Source organism: Melitaea cinxia, chromosome 1, assembly GCF_905220565.1.
Source record: "Melitaea cinxia chromosome 1, ilMelCinx1.1, whole genome shotgun sequence".
Lineage (NCBI taxonomy): Eukaryota > Metazoa > Arthropoda > Insecta > Lepidoptera > Nymphalidae > Melitaea > Melitaea cinxia.
In genome coordinates, this window is record NC_059394.1 from 17,194,679 (window position 1) to 17,207,265 (window position 12,587).

Sequence of the window (12,587 nt, forward strand, 5' to 3'; positions counted from 1 at the left end):
TAACAAATATTTGTTTCCGAACACGTTTCGAACTCAAAAGAAAACTTGGAATCTATTTGCATTTCTCAATTGATTTTTATAAAAATATTTTAAAATGAAAAGGAAAGAGAAATTCGTACGATGGAAATTCTTCTATATTAAGCCTGTAACATTCCACTCCTTATGCTCAATAAGTCACTTTCTTAATTTAGGGAAAGGTCGATATGATCGCCCATTTATACAAAATCCACGCTATGAGTTCTTTCATGTAACTTTATGGTATATAGAAGACGGCATTCCGGCAACTGAATCCGAAATTATTTCAAAATTATTTATATGCGTATTAAGCTTAATTCGATTCAAAATTAAATCCATATTTTAAAAATTCTAAAATATTTAACTCTGACTAAAGTATATTTTTAAATATTGACTAATTTAGCTTTATTTAATTATTATAAATTGGTAACAAATATTACAATTTGTTAATTAAACATTAAAAAAAATTAAGAATGTCCTAAAAAGTATCGACATCAAAGCTCAACAACAACGACAGTTAAGTGTCCTATAAAAGATCAAAAAGTTCGTCAAATTTTACGCGCTGTTTATAGGAGTGTAGTTAGTAAATGTTTGGCTGCAACTTGTACTTGATAGAACGGTGGTGTTTTTCCAACAAGTTAAACCATTTTTAAGCTTAAGACTTTTTTAATTGGTGAACATCGATACATCGATAGAATCTATTATTTTTGAATACTTTTTTTTTGACACAGGGAAAATCCCTGGTTCTACCCACTTAATTTTCGATGCCATTGGAAATCGAGGTAAATATCAAACATCCAAAATAAAAGCCTATACCAATACAAATATAGCTATGGCCTTTACAAACAACTGCCATGTGCGGGATGAACACTGTGCCAATGCGTCGTCTATACCCGTATATACCATGCTAGTCGAACTGAAGAACTCCGTACCGCCTTATTTTTTTTTTTTTGTGAAATATATTTTTTTTTTCATTTTATTTATATACATACCTTGTCCTAACAATAATGAAAAAAAATATACAGTTTGATGCAGTCGTCCGGATGTTTATGAACACACTTACACGATTCATTTTTATTTATATAGACAAACTAGCTGACACGGCAAACGTTGTCTTCCCTCTAAATGCTATTTAAAAATAGGGGTTGATCGTAGAGAGTTAAAAATTTAGGGTTGTATGTATTTTTTAATGTTGTATCATAAAAAAAATAAAAATAAAATAATTTATCTAAAAATTAAAAAAATATATTTAGGGGTGAACTAACCTTAACATTTAGGGGGATGAAAAATAGATGTTGTTCGATTCTCAGACCTATCCAATATGCACACAAAATTTCATGAGAATCCGTCAAGCCGTTTCGGAGGAGTTTAACTACAAACACCGCGACACGAGAATTTAACACAAAAACGCTCAACTCATTACAGTTTTCCTGATTAAATTAGATGTTGAATTACACAGGTTCCTCACGTTTGAGCGGACGAAAATTTCACGTCAAAAATTAGACCTTTAACCCAAAATATTTTCATATAAATCCACTTAATTAGAGTTTTCACATGAGTCTCCCTAATTTCGACCAAAATTTCTGTTATTTCGTTACTTCTATATGATAAAATAAAAGTTTAATGTTTGTGATTTAACATCACATGTTTTGTTTATTTTGAATTGTTTTATTTAGAACAATAAATTACTTTGTACTCAAAGTAAATATACACTGTAAATAGGGTAAATCTAACCAACAAATTATATAATTTATATTGTATTGAAAGAATACATAATGTTGTACTGATTTCGTTTATTATACTGTACTATGTCTAAAAGAATAAAATATAATATGTATTACATACTACATAACTGGGTGTACTGATTTTGATAATTCTTTTTGTAATCGAAAGCAGGTACTTGTTGTGTAGTCCTATTTAAATTTGTTCGAGATCTGACGAGTACTCTTTTAGTTATTCCTAATAACGCGTAATTAATTGACAATTTTTTCGGCTACCTACGGTGTAATTAAAGCCGGTTTTTTTTTTCGTTTTCGAGCACCCACAATTAGATTAGTAATAAATGAAGATCACATATTACACAATATTGACCTACTCTATTTTAAAATACAGACCTTATTCTTTACAGGATTACAGGTCACGCGCTGTAAAGGATAATATTGAAAGAAAACTTGCGTGCAACGGAAGCCATATATAACCGCCGATCCGCGGTAAATAAGTGCAGAAAAATAAATCTTTCATCTTTTTCCTGAAGAGGGAAAAGACCTTTTATCAGCTAAGAAAAATTTATGGACTAAATTATCGTGGTATTAGAAAAAGGACACTATTAAATAAGTACCTACAATACAAATAAATATAAAATTCTAAGAAATTTGTTCCGTTTACCTAGTTGTATCATGTTTCATTATTATTTTTTCCTAGGAGTTTTCTATAAGATATCACTGTCAGTAATAATTGTGTTTGCAGGCAAAAGAAAAAAAACCGACTTCAATTATATCGAAAAGTAATATAACGTAGGTAGACGAAAAATTAGTCAAGTAAATAAGCATTATCAAAGATTACTCCGAAAATTGTAATCAGATCTTGATGAAAATTAAATGTGACCACATGATACACATTGGCTTTCTATTAAATTAAAAATTATCAAAATCGGTACACCCAGTAAAAAGTTATGCGGATTTTCGAGTTTCCCTCGATTTCTCTGGGATTTCATCATCAGATCCTAGTTTCCTTATCATGGTACCACACCAGGGATAACTCCTTTTCAAAAAAAAAGAATTATCAAAATCGGCTCATAAACGACGAAGTTATCTCCGAACATACATTAAAAAAAATAAAAATATATAGGTATGTATACGGTCGAATTGAGTAACCTCATCCTTTTTTTGAAGTCGATTAATAAGATCGTCTTCACACTTTTTTTAGTTAGAATATTATTATTTTCTCTATTGTAATTATAAATGTCAATAGAGAATACAAATAAAGTGTTAAATACATAAATATAGTTATATGTTTAACACATGGTCAATTCTTCCTCCGTTATGCAAGTAATCAATGGCTAAGTAAATAACAGTGATGGCTCTCTATTTTTTAATGCGAAAAGACTTTATAATAACCGACTGCCCTACAGAATTATTTAAAAATACTATTTTTATTAATGTTCTTATAGATTATATAAATAACAAGCTATGATTATATTTTAAAAATAACAAAGAATTATAATTAAAGTTCTAAGTATGTAAGTTTATAGATAAGCTAGTTTCATTTTGTAGCGAGTGTTCGTTTTGCGCAATATAACGCAATTGTTGAATACGATAGTGTGGAGCTCGTAGCTCGGAATTAGTTTGTTTACGTTGGAACTCATTTCCCTTTGTAATAAGCAATTTTTTTGATTAAGCGTTTAAATATTTATTATGACACCGCATTATGAATGTATAATTCTCAGATAATATAAATATCACTTATATGTAAACATGTTTAAGGACCTGATTCAATAATTTTGTATATATTTTACGGAAAACTTTAACAGCAGAAGGGAAAATAGGCAATTATGGCCTGTTTCACCTTAATTCAGATTCGATTCGATTAGATTCATTTCTGGAACCGGAAACCGGAATTCGATGGTAAAAAAAAATCAAATAGGTACTTCATAAACTTTTATCTGTTGGATACCTTTAAACGTCAGATAGCGTTAACGGCAACCAGTGGAGCAGGCCCTAAACAATCGTTCTGATGTAGTGATGCGAGGCTGCGATAAGCTTTTACCTCAGGATTCGTTTATTTGATACGGATTGTTTAGGCAGACGCACTATGGGACGTCCTCCGGCCCACTGGACCGATGATCCAAGAAAGATCACCGATGGGGGCTGGATGAGAACTGCGTAGAACCAGGAAGTTTGGCGCTGACTAGGGGAGGCCTACTTCCAGCAGTGGACTGCGATTGGCTGATGTACGAGGCAGATATTTATATTTGTATGAAAATATGTTTCTTGTCTGAGTGTGTGTGTTCTTGTATGTCACTCCATTATAGCTTGAAGAACACGTAAATGATTCAGTTCCAGTTGTTATAAATCACTTGATAGTGATCTTTAGCCCTTCCAGGATGTTTGAAAGATCATGAGATCTCACAGTGGAAAAGCGTAACGTATTAAAATACAAGAAGGGTCTCCTAAATAAATATAAGATTTTGGATCAAAAGTGAGATGGTTACGTGCAGTAGCGTTTCAAATACTATATTGCCACTAATAATTATACATTTTTTTATCAAAGTTTTAAAAACAAAATTTCACAAAATAATTTAGTATTTTGCTTAGCTTTAAGTATATTTATTTCTCTGTCAGTGAAGTAGCAAAGCACCGGTAATTAAAATTTCCATACTTGTGTATGGCAATGCGAAATTTTGCGAGTATCATCCCGTCCCATTTATGAGTAACCTAGTTTTTTCTCACACTCACTGTACATTTAACTTGCTTACCTTAGGAACAGATGACCGTGAGTGTATGTTAAAGACATTTACTGATTATTGTATTTTTAACCGACTTTCAAAAAAGAAGGAGGTTCTCAATTCGATTTTATTTTTTTAATATTCTTTGACGGTTAGCAGGAAAGTGGACATAAGGTGCCAATCAAACCACCAATTGCAAATTCATGCGACGTTTCGATCCTTTATTGGACCATCATCAGGCATCTTTACATGTAGTAGTCAATAGACATCTCCTTGTCAAAGTTCTTTCATTATGTAAGATTCTAAATCCAAATACATTATATATTATTTTTAAGTTATGTTTTAAGTTGTATTCTATGAATTTTGAAAATTTAAACTAAAACATTTGAATTTGATAGGTAACAATATGCACAATTTTAAGTTATTAAGTTTTTGGTTTTTACAATTTCAAGGCGTCAAATTCTCCGAACTTTATATTATTTTTTTAATGTATGTTACTTCAGAACTTTTGACTAGGTGGACCGATTTCGATAAAAAAAATTTAATCGAAAGGTGGTACGTGTCTTATGGTCCCATTTAATTTTATTTGAGATCTAACAACAACTTTTCGAATTATATTTAATAATGCGTTTTTACTTAACTATTTTTTCGTCTACCTACGTTGTAAACCGATTTTGATGATTTTTAATTTAATTGAAAGCTGATGTTTATCATGTGGTCACATTTAAATTTCATCGAGTTCTGATTACAACTTTTTGAGTAATCTTTGAAAACGCGTATTTACTTGACTATTTTTTAACCGACTTCCAAAAAAGGAGGAGGTTCTCAATTCGACTGTATTTTTTTTTTTTTTTTTTTATGTATGTTACATCAGAACTTTTGACCGTGTGGACCGATTTCGACAAATTTTGTTTTAATCGAAAGGTGGTGTGTGCCAATTGGTCCCATTTAAATTTATTTATATATTATTAACTACTTTTCGAGCTATATCTAATAATGCGTTTTTACTTGACGCTTTATTCGTCGACCTACGTTGTATTATACCGCATAACTTTCTACTGGATGTACCGATTTTAATAATTCTTTTTTTGTTAGAAAGGAGATATCCCAAGTTTAGTACCATGATGAGGAAACTAGGATCTGATGATGGGATCCTAGAGAAATCGAGGGAAACTCTTGAAAATCCGCAATAACTTTTTACTAGGTGTACCGATTTTGATAATTCTTTTTTTGTTGGAAAGAAGATATTCCTAGTTTAGTACCATGATAAGGAAACCAGGATCTGATGATGGAATCCCAGAGAAATCGAGGGAACTTCTTGAAAATCCGCAATAGCTTTTTATTAGGTGTACCGATTTTAATGATTTTTAATTTAATCGAAAGCCGATGTTTATCATGTGGTCACATTTAAATTTCATCGAGATCTGATTACTACTTTTTGAGTAATCTTTGATAATGCGTTGTTACTTGACTATTTTTTCGTCGATCTACGTTGTATTACTCGTCGATGTAATTGAAGTCGGTTCTTTTTTCGTTTGCGAGCAAACACAATTATCGTCTACTTACGTTGTATTACTTGGCCTCCACAAGTTCGCTCCAAGAATGGCATCAACTTATATATGTTGCTCATAGTCACCACGCTGGGCAGGCGGTTTGGTGTAACCGCAGGGCTGGCTTTGTCGCACCGAAGACGCTGCTGCCAGTCTTCGGCCTGTGTATTTCAAAGCCTGCCAGTTGGATGGTTATCCCGCCATCAGTCGGCTTTTTAAGTACCTTAGTCGCCTCTTATGACACCCACGGGAAGAGAGGGAGTGACTGTATTCTTTACGTTTTACACAGAGCAGATTGTCTAACCATTGCTAAAACCGTAGGACTTTTGCGGCGCGGCAAATTTTGTCAACTCATAAAAAAGAATATACTTGGTATATCATTGTAGTGAAGAAGCTGACAAGTATTTATTTATTTATTATTTTTATGGAAATAGCACATAGTAAATTTTATACATAGCGCACATTTGAAAATCATTACCAAAAGAGTTTCCAATGATTATTTAACATCGCATTGCATTAAGTCTTGTGATATGTAACATTTCACTGCTGGGCATAGGCATCTTTCTCCATACAAGAGAAGAAGGTTTATTTAATATACCTACTCGTAATTATAATAAAGTACACGTTGTAGATACGCCGTCAAAAACAAGCTTAACTTAAATTTGTTAATAGAGATGTATAAACTATAAATTGCCGATTAACAGTATAGCAATATATAATCATAATATAAAATTATATACAGAGATAAAAAGTGGCGAATCAGTTGTTCGGAAACTTTTTTAATCCGATTAATTAATCATAAATTTCTGTGTAACCTTTTTAAAAAGTTTTCGTAATTTTATAAAACAAACAATATTAGTACTTTTGCTCTCGACAGGTGAAAATTATAACTTTTATGAATGAAACAGGTAACAAAAACACTTACCCATATATAGCAGCTGAGCCTGCTATGGCGCCTCCACACTGAGCGGCCACGTACAAGGCCGTACGAAGCGGAGATACACGGCGTCGAACACATAACGCAACAGAGACCGCTGGATTGACGTGAGCACCTGAACAGATGAAGAATAGACATTTATTTATTTATTTTAGGGATATAATATATACAATAACAATGAATACAGCCTAATATAAATTACATACATACAGTACAATTTTGTCATTTACCAATTACGTCATGCGACTAATGTTTTCTTTATAGACAAGTGTTCAATCTACATGTTGTTAAGTTTGTATATGTAATGTAGTTACAATATGTCATATACTGTTAAAGTGCACAATGAAGTATTAAATAAATAAAGTTCTAACAATAAATATCTTTTTTTTATTGAAGTGAAACTTGTTTACGCACGCTTGACTTGGGAAGAAGGCAGGTGAGTGCGTGACGAAAGCGTTACGAAAAGTTTTATCGGGCGAGGCGAACGGAAGTTGAGAGGGAGATATAAGTTAGTGAAGATAGAAAGAGAGAGACAATTACGTAAGTTTTACTTCAGTCATGTGGCCTAAACGACAAGGTTTTTTATAGTCAGATACACATTAGAGGTATTTATTTTTGTGGCAAGGATTAAAAAGGTTACATATCCAACAATTATTTTAATGTCCCGCAAAATAATTATTTATTTAATAGATTAAGAATTTGTTTTAATTATTAACAAAATTAAATGAAATAAATTTAATGTAATTACCGCAGTCTATCACAAATACCTCTCCCCACCTCTGATTTAAGTAGGTGCATGTTTTGAATTTTATGTCTTTATCATATTATGTATCCACAAGTATGTATCTACATATTCCCACCATACAGCAAAGCTTCTGCTAAAGACAGCTTTTTAGTATATTTCCGCAATACAATATTTTTTGTTTTATATTTTAGTTTCGGTTTTTATTGTGTTACTAAATTTTAAACATCAAAATTGTTAAAATTGTGTAAATCTAAATCAATATTAAAAAAAATCTTAAATCGTTGTTAATTGTTATTTACGTTATAATCATATAACACAGATAATTCTAATCTAAATAATTTTTATTACAAAGTAACGTTACTATTACAAAAGTTATTTAGACAAATACTTATCATATTACATGGTTATCTGAAATGGAGCATCTGAGCTAAAGTGATGCTTTTATCATAACTTCGGTATAGTAAAGTCCAGAGTATTTTACATAAGTGCTCCGCGTTTCACGTATAAATTTTTGCAAGATGTCTCAAATGTAATGATTTAACGCAATCTTATCATAAAATAAAAATACACTGAATTTGTTTTTGTTAAAAAAATTATATACTTTATATGTGTACAAGAAATGAGATTCCTAATATTATTTATACATTATTCCATTGTACCTATACACTCACACATAGGTATACACACGGTGGAATAAGATGACGATCCGAAGGTGCTTTTGAAGCCTATTCAAATAAAGTTTTTTAATGTTCATCTTGCACTGTTTACTTCATTCCACATACCAATATTGGTAGAAAATACTGCAGCATTAAGCCCAGCCTTTGTAACCTTGTATAATTGTGTTGTACAATATTCCAATATTTGTAAGAATTTCTTGGAACTTTATGTGTATGTGTAAAAAATTGTTAGTTTGTATACACTATTCCTAATACCGACAGTTTCGGTAATACGAGTACAAACAATTTTGACTTTGAAAGTCAATATATTGACAAAGATTGATTACATATAGTTCCGAAAAATTACAATGGTTCAAATCACAACAGTGAAGCAGTTGTACATGTTAACGAGGGTGAAACTTAAGTTACAATAAATGATTTTTTGTAATTACAAATTAATTAATGAAATTCCATTATTATTGTGTATTTCAGAGATTAAGAATAAGCAAATAAAAAAACTTTACCTCATAATATTAAGCATGCAATAAGTCTAACAACAACCACACAATTAATAATAATATTTTAAAACTATTACAATATATTGCTACGTATATTGTATTATAAAACATAGTCATAAGGTAAAGTTATGATGTGGTTTATTTCAGTCATAAAGTATAACAAATGTTTATTGACTAATACAGTTGTTGCATTCGAATAACAAACAGAAAACCAAAATAAGTGTATGCGTCGTGGACATAAAAATAGTAAATTTTCCATACTGCAGTGCGATAAAACATAAAGCAAAATTACCACACAAAAACCAATCCCGTGGGGATACAAAGAGAAACGTTGAACTGTGAATGCATAATGCTTAAAATTTCAAATATAAAAATATGTCCATGCTGGGCGTTGCACCAGATTTTGGGTCATTTATAGTAATTTCTACGTTAAATATCATGACAAAGTGTTGACTTTATATGTTGTATCTACTGATAGAAGGCCGGATCCACTATATAGCTTTTTCGGGCTTCAGCCCAAAACCCTGTGGATTCAAGGGCCAGCTAAGTCAAGTCAAAGTCAAAAATAGACGATAATGCGAAGGAATCCATAATTTTAATTAAATCAAACAACGATTAATCAAACCCATTCAATTCATTTAATTCGAGTCTACATTCAGGTGTAGGTACTTCGAACTGACAGTTAAAATGTTCGGCTGCCATTACACATTAATCTCAATCGTGATCAAATTAGGTGGGCCCTAAGTAGTATAAGCCCAGAGCCCGATAAGCTCAAGGTCCGGTCCTGTGCTGATAAGGCAACATTATATATATTATTTAAGCAAAATCAATTCTTCAGTACAAACAGTTCTTCATAGTAGAGTACGCGAATCAACATCGTAGCTATGCAGCATACTTCGACTCTTGTCTAATTAACAAATCTGTCTTTGGGTTCCTTCCAAACCAAAATAAATTAGTAGTTGTCTGTAACAGATACTGTAATAGTTAAGTTACGATTGTCGGCAGTTGGTGAATCGTTATAAAGGTTCCGAAATAACGACAAACTACTTCTTGCCACGTTGAAGTTTTAATAGCGTCATATATTATATGACACCCAGAATTCTACGAGGAATTTAACGAGCATTAATTTACCAAAATTGCTTAAATATTATTGACCTGACATTTTAATAAGATTCGTGCCAAATTTGAAGTAAATCCATGCAGTACTTTTTGAGTTTATCCTGGACACACATACAGACAAACAGAAATACAAACAAACAGACAAAATTTCTAAAAACTATATTTTTGGCTTCGGTATCGATTTTAGATCACACCCCAAGTATTCTTTTATAAAAATATTCAGTTTACAGTTTTGACTTTCCTACCATTTTATTATATGTATAGATATGCATAACAATATAATGCTTTATTAACCGACTTCCAAAAAAGGAGGAGGTTCTCAATTCGACTGTATTTTTTTTTAATGTATGTTACATCACAACTTTTGACCGGGTGGACCGATTTCAACAAATTTTGTTTTAATCGAAAGGTGGTGTGTATCAATTGGTCCCATTTAAATTTATTTGAGATCTAACAACTACTTTTCGTGTTATATCTAATAATGCGTTTTCACTTGACGCTTTTTTCGTCGACCTACGTTGTATTATACCGCATAACTTTCTACTGGATGTACCGATTTTGATAATTCTTTTTTGTTGGAAAGGTGATATTCCTAATTTAGTACCATGATAAGGAAACCAGGATCTGATGATGGGATCCTAGAGAAATCGAGGGAAACTCTCGAAAATCCGCAATAACTTTTTACTGGGTGTACCGATTTTGATAATTTTTAATTTAATCGAAAGCTGATGTTTATCATGTGGTCACATATATATTTTATCGAGATCTGATAACTACTTTTTGAGTAATCTTTGATAACGCGTAGTTGCTTAACTATTTATTTTCGTCGATCTACGTTGTATTACTTGTCGATCTAATTGAAGTCGGTTTTTTTTTCGTTTGCGAGCAAACACAATTATAAATTTTTATAATTTTTTTAATAATTGACAATTACAATACTACTTAAATTTATCAAGGTAACAATATGTTCATTTTTATATGTTAGAAATTCATTTGATTTTTAAAATTTAACATTGTTCCAGAATCTAAAACATTAATTACAACCCACAAAATGTTAACAACCAAAATATTACATGCAGCACCTCAGCATGCACCTCAACATGCAGTGTAACCAGTACGTCACACCTATCATCCTTTAGCCGTGATAAATCACATCGTAAAAGCCATTTTAAATTTCCTTCCAATTAAATAAATTGCTTAAGATTTTCGAAGGTATATAATTATATGCAAATGTAAATAGAATAATATACATATAAAGACGTTATTCTGTTAAAAGATACGAATATATTCTGTTTCTGTAAGATTAAAGTCATTATCTCAAATAGGTTTAGATCTACATTCTCACACTACGATGACTCGTTTATGTTGTAAAAAGATAACGTCATAATAAAATTAATTCTATGAAAATTTGAAGTGCTTATATATGACGATTCCATAAACGTACTTGTGTACTTACAGACACGAGGTTAGGGAAATCTTAGAAAGTTGACACTTTTGAGTAGGTCACGATAAAGACTTGAACGTTATAGCGCTTTTCTGATTGTATGTACCGACATTCGTTCAAAATGATTCTTCGGTTAAAATAAACTTAGTATAGTATTAAAATCACAATGATATTCAACATGAATAATTCCGAATTCTTATCCAAATAACTTTTAACTTCGTTTATTGTAATAACTTGTAGGTACTCGAAGACGCCGGCAGCTAGACACTTTCTGCTTGAATTACGCAGTGCAACTTACTAACTTAAATATAATATACTTGATGTCTTTAGAGGTACATTGAAGTATAAAGTAGTATATAATTTTGGACTTTTACGAAAATAAGAAATATTGCAGTCGTTGCAGAAGTTTAAAAGTTTATCGATTACAAAAAGAAAAATTATTTATCTATATTATATAATAAGAAGTCATAACATTGGAAATTTGGATGGGCCTAAGAGGATTTTTTTTAACATTATGTTTATTTTTACGAGGGAACGAATTCGTATTTAGCATGACATGTATTAATTATTATTTAAGCTTTTCAAATGAATGTGGGTAAAGTTTTCATTTGTAACTGTTATTACTCTCAAGACAAAAGCAGTAAGAATTAAAAAATAATGTATAAAAAATTATACAACATATTTTTTTTACAAGTACTGTCTTAATGTTTCAATAAGTCCTATAATACAATTATAAACGAAAAGATCTGTTTGTAAAATATATAGGAGAGTGTTCAAGAGTTAGAAAATAACCTCTTATTGAAATAAATGTTACTTTTACAAGTTATGAGAGGTCTACTTCATTTTCACGGATGTTCGAAATGGAGATTAAGTATTTCACTACCCTTTGGGCGTATCCAAAGGTCATTGGGGTCATAACACCCTCCCAGGATTGGGTCAAAGTATACTAAATATTTTATGTTATTTTATTAAAAAATTAGGTTTCACGTACGCTATCACACATATTACAATCGCGTATTGCTATGTTATTATATTATGCTTTAACTGATTGTTCATTGTATCCTCCAGTGGAGCATTGAAAACGAGCTAAATTGATTTATAAAGGGCCGTGGATCATACGAGTATAAGTGACACGATTACTGTACGCAATAAAATTTAA

The 12,587-nt window shown here is 31.2% G+C and overlaps 2 protein-coding genes across 4 annotated transcripts in view; one reads left to right on the plus strand and one right to left on the minus strand.

Moving 5' to 3' along the window:
* LOC123658013 (low molecular weight phosphotyrosine protein phosphatase-like) overlaps window positions 1-12,587 on the plus strand; it is a 479,256-nt gene that overhangs the window by 259,259 nt on the left and 207,410 nt on the right. The gene's annotated exons all lie outside the window — the stretch shown is intronic.
* LOC123657931 (neurogenic protein big brain) overlaps window positions 1-12,587 on the minus strand; it is a 112,253-nt gene that overhangs the window by 92,962 nt on the left and 6,704 nt on the right. The window contains exon 2 of the mRNA XM_045593420.1: window positions 6,935-7,061. Within this exon, the coding sequence (XP_045449376.1) occupies window positions 6,935-7,061 (127 nt within the window). The remainder of the gene's footprint in view (window positions 1-6,934; window positions 7,062-12,587) is intronic.